Below are 19,676 nucleotides of genomic sequence, written 5' to 3'. Positions count from 1 at the left end.
GTGAGGTCTGCGCGCTAACCACTAGAGCGCCGTGCCGCTATTTGGTGAAATACGATGTATATTTTGATGATACCACTGCAACTAGATCCCCCCCGTCTTCATATTCATTTTCCATTTTCCAGGCGCTGGTTGGGGACAAAACGCTGGCGTTCTGGCTGATGGACAAGGAGATGTACACCAACATGAGCTCGCTGGCTCCCATGACGGCAGTCATCGATCGGGGCATGCAGCTGCACAAGATGATCCGCCTCCTCACTCACGGTCTGGGCGGGGAAGGATACCTCAACTTCATGGGTGAGTAGCTCGCACCGTCTTTGCTTTATGTGCAAATGATGATGGCTTTTCTACCGTACATGAATGCTATACTTAACCTTTTTATCTCCTCACTAGAAGCATAGCATGGAAGTACTTATGAACATATGTATTACTATGAAGCTATGAATGGGTACCATTGACAGTTACTATGGTACCCATTATGTCATTGTATGCTCATATCACCATATACTTCGGTACGAGGTACATTATTAAAAAACAAACAAAACAAAAAAAAACCTTAAACTGTATTATGGAAAGCAGGAAGTGAACAAATGTAACAGTTAGTGATTGTAAAAGTACCAGATGGAGGGGTAGGATTTAATAAGCTTTGCTTCTTCCTACTCCTTTTGGACATGTGGAACTGGGAACTGATTATGGGATGCATTCAATTGTAATCTGATGCATGTTCAAATGAAATAAAACCATTACCATTACCATTACCATGAAGCCACGGGAACAGCATGATGATGATCTGCAGCATTGTGATGATATAGGATGTTCTTGTAGTCCGAATGCTTTGGAAAGCATGCTAGCACGCATGTAAAACATTCATTCATTCATTCATTTTCTACCGCTTTTCCTCACGAGTGTCGCGGGGGTTGCTGGAGCCTATCCCAGCTGTCTTCGGGCGAGAGGCGGGGTACACCCTGGACTGGTGGCCAGCCAATCACAGGGCACATATAGACAAACAACCATTCACACTCACATTCATACCTATGGACAATTTGGAGTGGCTAATTAACCTAGCATGTTTTTGGAATGTGGGAGGAAACCGGAGTACCCGGAGAAAACCCACGCATGCACGGGGAGAACATGCAAACTCCACACAGAGATGGCCGAGGGTGGAATTGAACCCTGGTCTCCTAGCTGTAGGCTCCAGCACCCCCACGACCCTTGTGAGGATAATTGGTAGAAAATGAATGAATGAATGAATGAATATTAAAATATTTCTTAAAATAATTGGCTGGCCACCAGTCCAGGGTGTACCCCGCCTCTTGCCCGAAGACAGCTGGGATAGGCTCCAGCATTCTCGCGACCCTTGTGAGGATAAGCAGTAGAAATGAATGAATGTGCGCCCCCTATGGGTAGTGGTTAAAATGCTTTGTAATACATTCTATCATACATTTAATACAGATATTTTCAAGGTTTGTCAATATCAGCCCAATTATCAATGACTTATGGTCAATTCATTTCCCCAGTCCTGCCCTTGTCTCTGCAAACCCATTTTATTTGATACCGGCCATGTTTTTCAACTAACCATGCTCAAATTGAACACACTTGTGCTTTTCAATCCCTTAAAGGTGTGTACCAAATATTGTGGCAAAGTTACAGGGCGTGTTTTGTGTAGTTATGCGAGGAATTTCAAGTCAGACTGGGTGTAATAACAGCGCCACCATGAGGTGTGTTTGTTTTAAAAACAATAGCACAGGCAACACAGCAGGGGAACATGTTTTGACACATTTGCATCCTTTTGTGTGCAGCGCTTCAGGAGTAGAAGAGTCGCCACATGGGGTGTCTGGTCACGTTTTTTTTTTACATGACTGTACATGACAATGGTGGATTGCGGTGAAAATGCTTTGTAACTCATGCTAGCATACATGAAATACAGATAACATCAAAGCTTTCCCATTGTTAGATACATTCTCATTCTCTTATGGACAACTTTTGCATGACCGCGGCCATGTTTTTCCACCATTCATTCATTCATTTTCTACTGCTTTTTCCTCACGAGGGTCGTGGGGGTGCTGGAGCCTATGCCAGCTGTCTTCGGGCGAGAGGCGGGGTACACCCTGGACTGGTGGCCAGCCAATCACAGGGCACATATAGACAAACAACCATTCACACTCACATTCATACCTTTTAACTTACCACATTCATACAATTTGGAGTGGCTAATTAACCTAGCATGTTTTTGGAATGTGGGAGGAAACCGGAGTACCCGGAGAAAACCCACGCATGCACGGGGAGAACATGAAAATCCCACACAGAGATAGCCGAGGGTGGAATTGAACCCTGGTCTCCTAGCTGTGAGGTCTGCACGCTAACCACTAGACCACCCTGTTTTTCTACCATTCATTCATTCATTTTCTACCGCTTTTTCCTCACGAGGGTCGCGGGGGTGCTGGAGCCTATCCCGAGAGGCGGGGTACACCCTGGACTGGTCGCCAGTCAATCACAGGACACATATAGACAAACAACCATTCACACTCATTCACATTCATACCTATGGACAATTTGGAGTCGCCAATGAACCTAGCATGTTTTTGGAATGTGGGAGGAAAACCCACGCATGCACGGGGAGAACATGAAAACCCCACACAGAGATAGCCGAGGGTGGAATTGAACCCTGGTCTCCTAGCTGTGAGGTCTGCACGCTAACCACTAGACCGCCGTGCCGCCCTGTTTTTCCACCAATCTTGTCTAAATTTGACACTAGTCAGTCCCTGAATGGTGTGTACCAACATTTTATGTTGTGGCTAAATTCCCTAAAGTTGGGTGTTTTGTAGAGCTGGGTGGGAAATTTCAAGTCAGTGTGACTTCTGGCGTGTAATAACAGCGCCACCATGTGGTATATTCATCATAGAAATACAGCATATGTTGCACAGGGCGCATGTTTTGACACATTTTCAGCCTTTTGTGTGCAGCGTCTCAGGAGTAGACGTGTCCTCATTCTGAAGTTATATGACAACATAAGCCAGCGGAAGCTCTTGAATGTGCTTTATTTTGTCTTCGTATTGGACGTACGTTCACTTTCTTAATTCCAGAATAGAAGTAACTCAACGTGCAAGTCGTCAGTTCACAGAGTGAGTCCTCTCAGATCCCTGCGATATCCACTAAGCCAGGGGTGCTCATTAAGTCGATCGCGAGCTACCGGTCGATCGCGGAGGTGGTACTGGTCGATCGCTGGTCGATCGCGGCGTGACATTAAAAAAATATCATCCCAGCATCAATGCCGTCACTTGATTGATATACAGGGCAGCCATTCAGATGACAACTGAATGTTGCCCTTCGGGCGACCAATCAAATCAAACAACGTCTCTAAGTGCAGCAGAACTTACGATGTCAGCCTATCATCCATCCCCGTTACTTGATTGACATACAGGACAACCAGTCAGATGACAACTGAATTTTGACCTTTAGGTCACCGCTCATGCGTAAACAACGATGCAAAGTGCTAAGCTAGTCGGCGAATTGCGTTAGATTTTAAGCCCTCGCTAAAGTTTATGGTCACTAAAATGAGTGAAGGAGCTGGACCAAGTAAAAAGGCAAAAAACATATCACTTCCATACGGATATGGAATATTATACGGATATTATGATACGGATATTATCCATGACTGATAAACATTTGGAAGTGTGCTTGAGGCTGGCTATCAGCAGCTACTGTCCGGACTATGCATCCCTGGCTGGTTCAATTCAGTGCAAGTCATCAAAGTAAACTCAGGTAATTACAAAAAATGTTAATAGTTAATTATGTGTGTTTTGCAATATTGGCTCATTTGGTTATGTAAGGTACATCAACATACATTGTACGTACAAATAATCCTCAATACATTTGAAAATAAATAGATGTTTTGCATTTTTGTAGTGGGTAGATCATTTTGACTCGCTCATTTTAAAAGTAGCTCGCATGCTGAAAAAGTGTGAGCACCCCTGCACTAAGCCCTTGTTTTTCATCCATTCAGGTAGACACTTGCCATTATAAGGACACACTACTGAGATTTACCCCCCCCCCCCCCTCTCCATGCTAAAGCTCTGCAGACAGCAGGAGGCAACAGGCTGCAGTCTAAATATTTAATGGATCAGGGTGTCCCTACTGTGTTCTATCAGGAGGGATTTTAACGTCTTTATGATTCTTTTCTTCTGTGTCCCTTCAGGGCAAGAGCCAAACTTTAATCTCTGACAAATCCTCATTTATTATATAATATTGTGTGTGTGTGTGTGTGTTTAATTCTGTCAGGGTGGAAAGTGCATTGGCTTTCTTGGCTGCGTCTCGGCACTAAGTCACTGGCGCTGAGTCATAGATAAGATCAGAGTAGCTATGGGAGGCTTTGTTCGCCATTTTTACAGCAATGCTCCGAGATTCTTGCTCGCTTTTAACCGAAAAAGTGCACTTCCGTTCCTGCAAAAATAAAAACAATAAGCAGATTGATTAAAGATGTCAGTGGCTGACCTCGGTTGACTGCGATTGTGGGTCGGATGGACGTGAAACGCAGACCACGATGTGTCGTCTAATGTTAAGCTTTGTATAATATTGTTCCTTTATTCTTAAAGTCTGATATTTTTCTATAATATTAGGACTTGCTTCTTAATTAATTTCACCTTTATACTTGTAAAATTATGCATTTCTTTGTTTGTAATATCATATAATATATAAATAGCCTTTTTTATTTTAAATATAAATATTGTCTTCCAGCCTGTAGCTTCATATTTCGCCTTTTCTCTGATACAATTCTGAATTTTTTTCTTGTAATATTCAGACTTTAGCCTCATAATAATATTTAGCCTTTTTTCTTGTATTTATGTCAATTGCAGTCAAGTGCAGCTGCTAAATAACCTGCCATGGGGCCACAGAAAGTTCATTCATTCATTCATTCATTTTCTACCGCTTTTTCCTCATGAGGGTCGCGGGGGTGCTGGAGCCTATCCCAACTGTCTTTGGGCGAGAGGCGGGGTACACCCTGGACTGGTGTCCAGCCAATCACAGGGCACATATAGACAAACAACCATTCACACTCACATTCATACCTATGGACAATTTGGAGTGGCCAATTAACCTAGCATGTTTTTGGAATGTGGGAGGAAACCGGAGTACCCGGAGAAAACCCACGCATGCACGGGGAGAACATGCAAACTCCACACAGAGATGGCCGAGGGTGGAATTGAACCCTGGTCTCCTAGCTGTGAGGTCTGCGCGCTAACCACTAGACCGCCGTGCAGCCGCCACAGAAAGTTACTTGTGGAAATTATTTCATAAAGAGGTTGTGAAATACGATGGAATTCCATCCGGTCAGGCTATACAGGAAGTAAACAATAAGCTCCATCACTTCCTCATTGTTCTCAGCATGGAAAACTATGCTGTATAAAATAGATTTTTCTTGGGATTTTTGTGTGTCTGGACTGAATGAAATGGACTGACAAGAAATATTGTTCCTTAGAATAATGAATTAGGAAAGTATGAATAGAAATGCTGCTTCTTCCTGATCCTTTGTTGAGTTATGGAAGTATAAAGATGCGAGCTTCTGTGACGTCACTTAGTGAAGAATGTGGTAAACACGTAGACATGAAGCAGGGAAACCGTGAGGGAAGTTGCAGCCTTCCCGCCTGATGACGGAATTAGAGTGAATAGAAGCAGGCGGTAGGAAAGAAAGTTGGCTAAACAGGCGATGACGGGCGGCGGATCAATGACGGCAGAGTCACTTAGCCACTGCTGAGCTTCAGCAAATTATTTCAGCAAGCCAATCAATTGGAAATGTCGAGTCTGGAAGCCGCCGTTTATTTACTCGTGACCGACAGCCGCGAGACGGATACTGTAACGTCCACGTGGCATTAAAGCTCCCGGCGGCCGCCTGGATGGTTTTATCACGACATCAGCGCGCTTTCGGCGGCGGCGGCTGACTTTCACAGCTCGTCCAGACTGGCCAAAGATAACCTTGCGGATTCACGCTCGCAATTATCGACTGCGTCTCTCAGCCTGTTTGGAAGGAACCACACCGTGGAAAAGCTCACTTCTAGACTTCCTATGCTTCTTCTTTGCTTTTTGCTTTTTTTAACATTTAAAAAAGGAGCAAAAACACTTCTGGTTCGTGGTGTTTTTGTCATGTGACCAAAAGCTGTACTGTAAAAGACAGAAAGGTATAAAGTAAGCAGCTCAGCGTTGAAATATTCCGTTGTTCAAAAATATTTTTTCAATGCTATATCATAACTTTAGTCTCATCACAGTTGGCATTTATTCTTGTAAAATTATGATTTTTTTTTTGTTCTTGTGATAGTAGGACTTTAGTCTCATAATAGCTAGGATAATTTTTTTTCTTTGTAATAATAGGTGTTTTTTATCTCATAATATTTAGCCTTTTGTCTTGGAATTTTTTTTGTAATATTCAGAATTTAACCTTTTATATTTGCCTCTTTTCTTGTAAAACTATGACTTTCTTTTTGTAATATTCACATATAGTCTTATAATATTTTGCCTTTATTATTGTAAAATTCTGGCTTTTTTAATATTACAACTTCAGCCTCATCATGTTTGCCATTTATTCCTCGTAAAAGTATGAATTTATTTTATTTTAATATATTTTTTATTCAAAATTTTAATAACATTATTGTTTTTCTTGTAATATTAAAACATCAGCCTTGTAATGTTTAGCCTTTTATCTCCTTTTTTAATATTCAGCCTTCTAATATTGGGCTGTTTTTTCTGATACAACTAAGACTGTGTTTTTGTAATATTAACATTTTGTCTTACAATATTTTGCCTTTATTTTACTTTAGTTTATTCTTTACTTTATTCTTAATTCTATCATTTTTTTGTAATGTGAAAATCTTAACTTCGTAATATTTGGCCTTTTTTTCTTATAAAATTGTGAGATTTCAGTCTCAAAATATTTAGACTTAGTTATTTTTAAATTGTTTTTTTTAGTAATATTTAGAATTTTGGTTTTTAATTGAGTAGCTTCAAAATATTCATTCTGACTTTCTTTTAATATGAGTATACTCTCATAATATTTTGCCTTTTTTTCTTATAAAATTAAGACTTTTTTGTTATATTCAATCTTTGGTTCAATGATATTTTCATAATAATACATACACATATTTAATAATTTTTTATGTAGTCTTGATAATATTATAATATTGCAATATTAGTTTTCTACAATAAATAACTTTTTAGCTGTGGTATCTTTTGTTAAATGCTGACTCGGCACAACAGTTTCGGAATAATGGCGTTCACATTTGACCACCAAGCAGAGCAAACGCAGCAGAGTTCCTCCCGTTCATCGCAGCCTTGATGTGAGTTCTGGCCCGGGGGGGTGGGGTGGGGGGGGCACTCACATTCATCTCACAAAGTGCAACTTTTGTTACTTGTTGTTTTTGCTCCACATCTAAAATCTGCTCTCGCCTTGGCCGATCCCCTTCATTGATCTCCCTTTTCCAGAAATCCCTCCTCTGGTAAACACATTGATCGCGGCTGCTCCTCGGGCCGCTAATTACTGAGGGGACGGTGTCACTGTCAGGCCCTTCGTATCTGATGCACGTCTGTGTTGGCGGCTAATGAGATGTGCCACCTCCAAAGGCTGCCTGACGCAACCTCGTGTAAACACGGCCGCCTCACGTTCATCCAGACAACAAGGCCGGTATGAAAGTATCTGCCCTAGACGCAGTCCGTTGATTTTGATTTTTGAAATATGACACACGATGTCAAACGTCTCATCAACACATGCGCCTTGTCAGCTCTCGACCAATCACAATTCAGCTGATTGTATTCGCACTTTAAATAGCTGCAGTGTCTCCATTAGCGTGCGTGGTCTACATATAGCCACTACGATAAGTATAACTACTAACATATGTGGCTGTAGGCAAACTCCTGATGGCGGTAGCTGCGTATCAAGTTTCATGAGTGGTCAGCACCCAAAACTTAATGCAGCTCTTTCATTTGACAAGTACAGTGGTTCATCGGCGAACGTCATTAATTCCTTCCAGGAGGTCCGACTCAAACCAAAACCGACTCTAACCAAAGCAGTTTTTCCCGTCGACTGACAAGGCATGTGAGTCTGCCCTTCGCTGTCTCTGTCCCTCACAGGAGGAGAGATCAACCCTCAAAATACTGCTCAAGGACTCACCAAGCCCTCGCTTTATGAAAAAGACATGCATCCATTTGTCAAATCTGCTGTGTTTTGGATGCGAGGAAGGGGATCACGGCTGTGATTAATGGACGTGTTCGGAGGGGGGGGGGGGCTTCAATGATTACGTGGCGAATGTGTGTCCAATCGTTTTCTCTAAAGCGAGGATTTAGAAGCTTCATGGGCGGATCAACCCAATCCGTCGTCTCCGTTAGCTTCCCACAAACAGTTGAAGCACATATGGAAAGAAGCACTACGGAACAAAGACGTGTTTGCAGAGTCATACTGCCACCTAGTGGCTTTCTATAGGAATTACTCACTTGAAGAAAAGTGAATGACATGAATCAATAAAGTTGAATTAAGATGATATCAGAAAGAATAGACACAGAGTTACATCATAAAGATGATGAATGAATTCCCCGGCAGGAATCTGTCCATAATACTTTCCAAAAGTTCAAATTCTACTTTCTTATTCCGCCAGGTGTTGAGTGCAAATGTTAGCATAGTAGCCTTTTTAGTCGCTTTAGAACTCATAGAAACATTAGTGTGATCATGCTGGGTAACATTTTAGCTATATCCAGCTATATCCATAAGTAGTAACATATAGAAACACTATTGTTAGGTATTAGCATATTGTAGCATTTTTTATTTTTGATTTATATTTATTTATTTTATTATAAGTATTAACATCCGTAGATGCTTAGATGTTGCATGCTAACAATAGCATGCTAAAAAGTTCAAATTCTACTTTCTTATTCCGCCAGGTGTTGAGTGCAAATGTTAGCATAGTAGCCTTTTTAGCCGCTTTAGAACTCATAGAAACATTAGTGTGATCATGCTGGGTAACATTTTAGCTATATCCAGCTATATCCATAAGTAGTAACTTATAGAAACACTATTGTTAGGTATTAGCATATTGTAGCATTTTTGATTTTTGATTTATTTTATTATAAGTATTAACATCCGTAGATGCTTAGATGTTGCATGCTAACAATAGCATGCTAACATGAGCTCAGTAACATTGTTTTTAAATTTTTCCAGTCTTGAAATGTACAGACACTGATGTTGCATGCTAACGACAGCATGCTAACATGAGCACAGTAACATTGTTTTTTAATTTTTCCATTATTGAAATGTACAGACACTGATGTTGCAAGTTAATGTTAGCATGCTAACATTAGCATAATTTTTTTTTATTTTATTACCATACGCAGACACTTAGAGCTACCATGCTAGATGTTGCATGCTAGAAGCATTAGCATTAGCTAATGTTGGCATGTGAGTATGCTAACATTAGTTTAGTAGCATTTAAGTCATGATTGCAGTATTCAGACTGACATCAGATACAGGTCACATATGAGCAAAAAAAATTCAAATTCCGTGTGAATGTAGCTTTTGTTAGAAATAGTTTTTACGGAAAACTGGAGCATAGGAAAAGCGATGTTCCGCTCCTGTATTTGATGTTAGCTTTGAGGGAAGTCCCTCCTGCATGCATCGGCCTTTGATTTCTTTGCTTTTATTCTCCGCCGCTGTGGTGAAGTGTTGACATGCATGCCTTATTGTTTGCTGCTTCTTTAACTGCCACGTAATGAATTTCATTAGCGTCAGCTGTCAATCTGCTGTCTGTCCCGCTCCGTCCTATTACCTTGACCATTATTTCTCTTGGAGGTGGGGGGGAGGGGGGTATGGAGCAGATAAACAACTAGTCTTTATTCTCCTGTCATGCGACCGCATCCCGCACGCGCCTTTCCACCTCTGCCGGGAATTCAATTATAGTCGGCTGCTGTTTTATGATGTCGCCGTGACATCCGCTGATGGATTCATTAAGTCATCTCCCGCCGTGACGGGAGAGCGGCGTGCCGGCTGTTTTTGCGTCGCTCACACAGGGGGAGAAGTACCAATCTATACCTTGAAAACCTTTGCTCTCAAACTCTTGAAAAAAAGCCAAAAGTTATGTTCCAAATATACCATGTGCTTGTGGTGATTACACGATAGCATCAATTTGGATCGTCTGTTGAGTTTGTTGACTTTTTTTGTTGCATTAACATTTCTATTACAGTAATCCCTCTTTTATCATGATTAATTGGTTCCAGGCCAAAGTTGGATTCCTTTTTTATATCTAAATGGAATCATTTTGTATTTGTTTACAACCTGCTAAATATGCTTTTTAATAATATTAGAGCCCTCTAGACATGAAATAACACCCCTATAGTCATCTTTACACTCCGATTACCCAACATAGTAGACATAAGAGAAAAAATACATATTATAGCATGGAAAACCTGCTTACAATCTTTATAAAGATGTTTTTTAACGTTATTAAAGCCCTCCAGACATGAAATAACACCCCTATAGTCATCTTTACACTCCAATTACCCAATATAGTAGACATAAGAGAAAAAAGACTTATTATAGCATGGAAAACCTGCTTACAATCTTTATAAATATGTTTTTTAACGTTATTAGAGCCCTCCAGACATGAAATAACACCCCTATAGTCAGTCATCTTTACACTCCAATTACCCAATATAGTAGACATAAGAAAAAAAATGACTTATTAGAGCATGGAAAAACCTGCTTACAATCTTTGAAATATGTTTGTAACATTATTAGAGCCCTCATGACATGAGATAACACCCCTATAGTCACATATAGACTCTTATTACCCAATATAGTAGACATAATAAGAGAAAATAAGACATACTTTTGCATATAAAGCCTGTTTAGGACCTTCTAAATCTGTTTTTAACATTATTAGAGCCCTCCAGACATGAAATAACACCCCTATAGTCATCTTCACACTCTGATTACCCAATATAGTAGACATAAGAGAAAAAAGACTTATTATAGCATGGAAAACCTGCTTACAATCTTTAGAAATATGTTTTTTTAACATTATTAGACACCCTCAAGACATGCGGTAACACCCCTATAGTCACCTATAGACTCCTATTACCTAATATAGTAGACATACTAAGATCAAATAAAACATTAGCGCATAGAAAACCTGCTTACAATCTTTGAAATATGTTTGTAACATTATTAGAGCCCTCATGACATGAGATAACACCCCTATAGTCACATATAGACTCTTATTACCCAATATAGTAGACATAATAAGAGAAAATAAGACATACTTTTGCATATAAAGCCTGTTTAGGACCTTCTAAATCTGTTTTTAACATTATTAGAGCCCTCTATACATGAAATAACACCCCTATAATAGTCTTTACACTATTATTACCCACAAAAGTAGACATAATAAGAGAAAATATAGAAAATATTTCTCCTGTCGAAGAAACAGGAAGCAGTCTGGGGCTGAAATAGAAGTTTTACGTCTCTGATTAAAATAAAAAAGGTTGCGGGCTCAGCTCAAGTAGCATAGTATATGCTCGTCATTCCCGTTTTCTTTGTTGATGTGCCGCAGGGAATGAGTTTGGTCACCCCGAGTGGTTGGACTTCCCGCGGGAAGGCAACAATGAGAGCTACCACTACGCCCGCCGGCAGTTCAACCTGGTGGACATGCCGCACCTGCGCTACCGGCAGCTCTACGCCTTTGACCGCGACATGAACCGCACCGAGGACAAGTACGGCTGGCTGGCCGCCCCGCCGGTAAGCGCGCTCGCACTAGCTAAAGCAGAACTGTTTTTTTTTACACTGAAATATTCTTATCTCATGAGATGGTGTAACATTTCTCAGAAGAAATTGATTGAGGTTGAGGCTGATGGAGATAAACGCTCCGTCCTTCACTCGGTTTCTGACAAGTTCACCTTGGAGAGGTTTGACTCGCTTATTGAACTCTCCTCCAACAGCCGCAATTATGACTGGCGCTTGGAAACATGTCTCCTGCTGCCAGCAATAAGCAATAATAATGTCAATGGAGAGTCAATTGATTGGGATTAAGCGTCATTGTTTGGATTGATTCAAACGTTGCGTCACAGTGAAGCGGTCATCAGATTAGGAGGCACTGTTTGCCTCCCTGACTGCCCTCCGCCAGACCAGGGCTGTCCAAACTGTGTTTTTATTGGCCCGCGGCGCATTCTAGTATAATACAATTTAACAATACATCACAATTGTATTTGTGATATTATAACATATTATAAATAAATATCTAATATTTCAACTCTATGCTGCTTTGACTTTAGTCGTAGATTACAAATTTTCCTCCTAATATTTTCATATTTTAAGAAATTCCATTCATTCATTCATTCATTTTCTACCGCTTATCCTCACAAGGGTCACTGGGGTGCTGGAGCCTATCCCAGCTGTCTTCAGGAGAGAGGCGGAGTACACCCTGGACTGGTCGCTAGCCAATTATTTTAAGAAAAATTGTAATATTTATTCATTCATTCATTTTCTACCGCTTGTCCTCTCGAGGGTCAGGGGGTGCTGGAGCCTATCCCAGCTGTCTTCGGCGAGAGGCAGGGGTACACCCTGGACTGGTCACTAGCCAATTATTTTAAGAGATATTTTAATATTCATTCATTTTCTACCGCTTATCTTCACAAGGGTTGTGGGGGGGCTGGAGCCTATCCCAGCTGTCTTCGGGCGAGAGGCAGGGTACACCCTGGACTGGTCGCTAGCCAATTATTTTAAGAGATATTTTAGTATTCATTCATTTTCTACCGCTTATCTTCACAAGGGTCGTGGGGGGGCTGGAGCCTATCCCAGCTGTCTTCGGGCGAGAGGCAGGGTACACCCTGGACTGGTCGCTAGCCAATTATTTTAAGAGATATTTTAGTATTCATTCATTTTCTACCGCTTATCTTCACAAGGGTCGTGGGGGGGCTGGAGCCTATCCCAGCTGTCTTTAGGCGAGAGGCGGGGTACACCCTGGACTGGTCACTAGCCAATTATTTTAAGAGATATTTTAATATTCATTCATTTTCTACCGCTTATCTTCACAAGGGTCGTGGGGGGGCTGGAGCCTATCCCAGCTGTCTTCGGGCGAGAGGCAGGGTACACCCTGGACTGGTCACTAGCCAATTATTTTAAGAAATATTTTAATATTCATTCATTCATTTTCTACCGCTTATCTTCACAAGGGTCGTGGGGGGGCTGGAGCCTATCCCAGCTGTCTGCGGGCGAGAGGCGGGGTACACCCTGGACTGGTCGCCAGCCGATCAGAGGGCACATATAGACAAACAACCATTCACACTCACATTCATACCTATGGACAATTTGGAGTCACCAATTAACCTAGCATGTTTTTGGAATGTGGGAGGAAACCGGAGTACCCGGAGAAAACCCACGCATGCACGGGGAGAACATGCAAACTCCACACAGAGATGGCCAAGGGTGGAATATTTTAATATAAATAAATTTTCATGGAAAATTATTTGTTTTGAATGTGCAGTGGACCAAAAAAAACAAACCTGTGGGCTGCAAATGGCCCCCAGGCCACACTTTGGACACCATTGTACTATGTGTTACCTTGGCTTCAGTCCAGTCATGAACACTTTGTTTATTTCCATGGACAAAAGTTGCAATCACACTTTAAAAAAAAAAGTGTTTTGTCCACAGGCTTTGTTGGGCCACTGGCTGCCGTAGCAGACACATTCTCTCACTAAGAAAGTCAGGCAATGAATTCAAGTAATCGAGGTGTAAAAAAAAAAAAGGCCGCATGAGGCGAGTTGAATCAGCCGGTAAATCAGTTTCAAGTGTTTCAGTGAGTCTGCGGCAGAAAGCAGAAAAGACGACTCGGGCGATATCACCTTAAGACTCTGCAGAACATCCCTCAGCTTGTGTAATAAGCAGAATCCTGCGTGCAGCTTATCAGTGACAAGGTAATCACGCTCTCGGAGGCTTTTTTTCCTGAATATTTCACCCGAGTGGAAGGATCCAAGGGCGTTTTGTCGCTTATATGTTAATCAGTCCGAGGCCCCCGGGCCGCTGTCAACTTTGTAGCAGGTGACAGTGAAGTGAGTGGGAGTGGAACTTTCCGCCGTCTGAAAAGGTCAACGTTTGAACGGGATGTTGTGGACTCGTTTCATTAAAAAAAAACGCTGCACTTTTGTCCAAGTCGAACATCAAGCTGACACGGATATGAATTTAAGATGAATGTCTCGCAATGTTTATAAGCAACAACAAAAGAACTCTGCATATTTCCAGAATCAATCTGCCTGCTGAGAACATTTATAGACAAGCCAAGTCATGAATGGCTGCGTTAAAAGAAACATTGTTTGCTCCTCCGATTCCTGTGTGATCTGTTGGGAGAGATGATGCTTGCATGCCTCCATGATCTTCCATCTACAATCCGAACACCATGTCCATATTTTCTTCAAACGGAACACTTTCAGACCCTCTCGAGGCCGCACACTGCTCCCCCTGCTTCCATTTATATTCATTTATAAATCACAGCTCTTTTGTGGTTGAGTAAATAATAATAAAGGTGCGTATTTAAGCACCTATGTCATTTTGCCAAAATTAAGTCTTTTCAACTAAGATATAAATACGGTAATCCCTCATTTATGGCGGCTAATTAGTTCCAAAACTGACTGTGATAAGTGAATTTCCACCAGGTAGGATTCATTATTTCTAATGCATGTTGGTAGATAGAGCATAGAAAACCTGTTTATGACCTTCTGAAGTCCTCTAGACATGAAATAACACCCCTATAGTCACCTTTATGCACCTATTACCCAATATAATAGACATAATAAGACATATTGGACAGAAAACCTGTTTATGACCTTCTGAAGTCCTCTAGACATGAAATAACACCCCTATAGTCACCTTTACGCACCTATTACCCAAAATAATAGACATAATAAGACATATTGGACAGAAAACCTGTTTATGACCTTCTGAAGTCCTCTAGACTTGAAATAACACCCCTATAGTCACCTTTACACGCTTATTACCCAATATAGTAGACAGAAAACAGAAAACCTGTTTACCACTTTCTGAATATGATTTTTAACATTATTAGAGTGTCTACACCCCAACTAACACCCCTATAGTCGCCATTATACTCCTATTACCCAATATAGTAGATATAATAAAACAAAATAAGACATATAAGATATAAATAAAACATAATATGAGCTCCATGTTGTTGCTCGCGGTCTAGTGGTTAGCGTGCAGACCTCGCAGCTAGGAGACCAGGGTTCAATTCCACCCTGGGCCATCTCTGTGTGGAGTTTGCATGTTCTCCCCGTGCATGCGTGGGTTTTCTCCGGGTACTCCGGTTTCCTCCCACATTCCAAAAACATGCTAGGTTAATTGGCGACTCCAAATTGTCCATAGGTATGAATGTGAGTGTGAATGGTTGTTTGTCTATATGTGCCCTGTGATTGCGCCTCTCGCCCCAAGACAGCTGGGATAGGCTCCAGCACCCCCCGCGACCCTCGTGAGGAAAAAGCGGTAGAAAATGAATGAATGAATGAATGTATATAATGTTGTGGAAAAGGAGTGAAAATGTGACTGTAGGGGTGTTATTTCATTTCTAGGGATCTCTAATAATGTTAAAGCGTATTTGGAAAGTCGTTCTATGCTCTATATATTATGTCACATGTTCAATCCTGACAAAGAGTTATAAAGGCAGGGGTGTTGAAACTGTGGCCCAACGTCCATTTGTTAGAGATTGTCGAAATATTAACATCTATAATAGTAACAAGAATGTAAAGCATTGTCTGAAATTTGATGACATATATATTCGCCATATGCTCTCTGACTGGTTTGTCATGGACCCTCACCGATTCAGACGTATTCCACCAGCATCTGGCTGACATTGATAATGTCTGCTAATGACGCGTCAGCATCAACCCAGTCGGCGAGAACGCGCCGACTCGCCTGCCGACCGCCACCTGGAAAGCCGGCGTGCGGGGGCAAGCGTGCGGTGCGCTGAGATCACGTGGCTCATTGTAATCCTATGAATCCACGTGGAGGGCAGGTTCATGACTATTCATTGTGTGTCCCCGCAGGCCTTTGTGAGCGCCAAGCATGAGGAGGACAAGGTCATTGTGTTTGACAGGGCCAACGTGCTCTTCATCTTCAACTTCCACCCTAGCAAGAGCTTCCAGGACTACAAGGTGGCAGTGGAAGCGCCAGGAAAGTATCCTTTTTTTGCTCACGCCTGCCCTTCTCTTTCAGTCCACCCAAATACACTAGCTTAAAAAAGGCAGTGCTCACATCCCAGCAAGCATTTTCTCAAGAGACGAGACTATAGAAAGCCAAATTGGATTACTTTAGAGTAGTCACTGTGCAGCTTACATAGCAGTATATGTTTACTATCTACTGGAAATTAGTCAACACATCATTAACGTAAGTTAAGTGTCTCGCAAGATCTTGTGGCCTTCCTGCAGTCAAGCATTGCAGTGGTAGCATGTGGGGCTGCACGAGTGCTGCCGACACTGACGAGCTGCGGTTCATTGAGTGAAACAGCTGGCACCACAAGTGCGCAGGGAGATAATTGTGTCTTGCCTACAGTAACGCATGGTGGAGGTATCTGGGGCAAGCACGGCCGTGGTAGAATCACAGTCTGGGGGCTGCACGAGTGCTGCTGGCACAGACAAGCTGCGGTTCATTGAGGGTGTCATGTCTTTGGGTTGAAGACATTAATAATTCATAAGTTTCATAAGTCAGTTAAAATGAAATTAATAAATAGTTAAAAATTCTAATAAATATAAAACGCTAAGGAGGCGGCACGGTGGTCTAGGGGTTAGCGCACAGACCTCACAGCTAGGAGACCAGGGTTCAATCCCACCCTCGGCCATCTCTGTGTGGAGTTTGCATGTTCTCCCCGTGCATGCGTGGGTTTTCTCCGGGTACTCCGGTTTCCTCCCACATTCCAAAAACATGCTAGGTTAATTAGCCACTCCAAATTGTCCATAGGTATGAATGTGAGTGTGAATGGTTGTTTGTCTATATGTGCCCTGTGATTGGCTGGCGACCAGTCTAGGGTGTACCCCGCCTTACGCCCGAAGACAGCTGGGATAGGCTCCAGCACCCCCGCGACCCTCGTGAGGAAAAGCGGTAGAAAATGAATGAATGAATCATTAACGTAAGTTAAGTGTCTCGCAAGATCTTGTGGCCTTCCTCCAGTCAAGCATTACAGTGGTAGCATGTGGGGCTGCACGAGTGCTGCCAACACTGACGAGCTGCGGTTCATTGAGTGAAACAACTGGCACCACAAGTGCGCAGGGAGATAATTGTGTCTTGCCTACAGTAACGCATGGTGGAGGTATCTGGGGCAAGCACGGCCGTGGTAGAATCACAGTCTGGGGGCTGCACGAGTGCTGCTGGCACAGACAAGCTGCGGTTCATTGAGGGTGTCATGTCTTTGGGTCGAAGACATTAATAATTCATAATTCATAAATAGCTAAAAATTCTAATAAATATTGTTAAAAACGCTAAGGTTAAAAAGTTCACAGAGTGAGACATCTTCTCTAGAAAGTATCGCTTTGGGCTACTAGAGAGTGAGTGTTCTCGCATATAGACAAGCTTTGTCATTTTCTCTCGGTGAAAAGTAGGCTGGCCTCAAGGCAGAAACAAAACGGGAAACCTCATAAACACGTTGAAAGTTGCTCTAAACGATTGTTTCTTGGGAAATTATCATCTTTGTAAGTATATTGGTGTATAAAGCACTTTTATAAAGCATTTTATATTTCAAAAGTTGTACTTGTTTTGTCAAGTTTGCTAACTTCATGCTACTGCTAACTTGCATTTGCAGTTGGTGTACACTACTTTAATGGCAGCGCGGCGGTCGAGTGGTTAGCACGCAGACCGCGCAGACGACCCATATTATACTACTATAAAACAGTCTGACTCTTAAAACGAACATTAAAGTCATCACACAGCAACTTAATACTCAAATGTTATACCAGAGGAATATACACAAATATTCTATCACAAGTTTAAAATGAAAATAGTTTTTCCATTACAAAGTTTTCCCATTGGAGGACTAGCAGCATAGAAAATGAATGGCTGGTGCTGCAATGGGAGGCTGACGTTATTGCAGCGCCCTAATGATTGTGTTGCTCAGATGCCATGCATGATGGGAAAACTTTAAATTTTTAAATTTGAAATAAAATTTAATGGCGGCACGGCGGTCGAGTTGTTAGCGCGCAGACTTGACAGCGAGGAGACCAGGGTTCAATTCCACCCTCAGCCAACAGTTTGCCCGTGTTGTGAGGACAGCACAGCGGGGAAACATACAGTAGCAGGTAACACAAGTGTGTAGCAAGGAAGTTACTCATGGTGGTGGTAGCGTCACTGTCTGGGGCTGCATGAGCGCTGTCGGCATTGGTGAGCTGCGGTTCATTAAGGAAAAAGATGAGATTGTGAAGCAGAGCCCGAACCTACTCACTTAGATGTGACTGTTGGTAGCTAGCTAGCTATGTAGCTTTACTGCTGGGTTTAGGGCAGAGGTAGGGAACCTATGGCTCGGGAGCCAAGTAGGGCTCTTTTGATGACTGTATCTGGCTCTCAAGCATTTACCACAATAAAAATGTATGTTTGCTAACATTTTAAAGTAAACATCACAGTAAAAATATTAAAAATCAAAACTTTCTTATGCATTTTAATCCGTCCATCTATTTTCTACTGCAATACGGCCGACCATATCTATCTTTCCTGATGATATTTTCCAGGTCAAACACCAAAACTCGATTATTACTGGGTAATGCGGTAGTGTACCTCGGTCATTAAGATGTAAATGTAAACTTTCCTCCTTTAGTCAAATAGTCACCTAGCTAAAGCTGCAGAACCAAGCCTTCTGACAAAGATGGCCAAAAGAATGAAATATACGGAGTACGGTGCAAAACCATGCAGCAGCAGAAGTTGCATTAATGGCAGCAAGTATTTGATTTATTGTTGGACACTGCGCTGCTCACGAAAGTGTGCTGGCCACACCCCCTTGGCGTGGGGTAGTGTGCCTGGTCTACGTAATTAGAGCCCATTATATCTAAAACTGTTGGTCTTACATAAAAATGCACACATTTTATTGCATTCAATGTTTAAAAAAATGTATATGGCTCTCACAGATACACATTTTAAAATATCTGGCCTTCATGGCTCTCTTAGCCAAAAAGGTTCCCGACCCCTGGTTTAGGGTAACGTCCAGATTTACCAGGTATAGTCTTTAAATTCATGTCAAACTGTGATATTTGCTGTGAGGGGAATTTTAAATTCAGAAATTCCGTTTTTTTGCAGCGTATGAATCGACATCAGCTTCAAGATATTGTAAAGCATTTTTCAGGTGCACATTATCGCAAATCCCAGCTTTTATTCCATAAATTGTTTGTCACTTATTAGAGGGATTGATGTTTTAGATCCATATTTAGTCATGAGTGTTGTAAAAGCTGGTTACTGTGGGAGATTAAAGGCGTGCCAAAGATAGAAATAAGGCAGGCAGTGTCGGCGTTTTAATTGACGATTCAAAGAACAGCAGCAGCTGCTAATCTCTTCAAATCGCGCGTTAAGTAATGCGCTTGTTTTTTGACGCGCGCGTGCTAATTACGCCCCTCGCCGCCTTGACGGGGTGAAGCCGCGGCACGCCGCTTTAATAGCCTCCCTGTGCGCG

General features: G+C 41.9%; 1 protein-coding gene across 1 annotated transcript in view; it reads left to right on the top strand.

Annotated features, from left to right (window-relative positions):
- The window catches only part of gbe1b (glucan (1,4-alpha-), branching enzyme 1b), a 94,666-nt gene that overhangs the window by 62,152 nt on the left and 12,838 nt on the right, over positions 1–19,676 (top strand). The window contains exons 12-14 of the mRNA XM_058079408.1: positions 123–294; positions 11,580–11,764; positions 16,078–16,208. Coding sequence (XP_057935391.1) covers positions 123–294; positions 11,580–11,764; positions 16,078–16,208 — 488 coding nt within the window. The remainder of the gene's footprint in view (positions 1–122; positions 295–11,579; positions 11,765–16,077; positions 16,209–19,676) is intronic.

The sequence above is a fragment of the Doryrhamphus excisus genome, chromosome 8 (assembly GCF_030265055.1).
Source record: "Doryrhamphus excisus isolate RoL2022-K1 chromosome 8, RoL_Dexc_1.0, whole genome shotgun sequence".
In the NCBI taxonomy this organism is placed as follows: domain Eukaryota; kingdom Metazoa; phylum Chordata; class Actinopteri; order Syngnathiformes; family Syngnathidae; genus Doryrhamphus; species Doryrhamphus excisus.
Note: the sequence above shows the minus strand (reverse complement) of the source record. Positions and strands in the feature narration are given on the sequence as shown.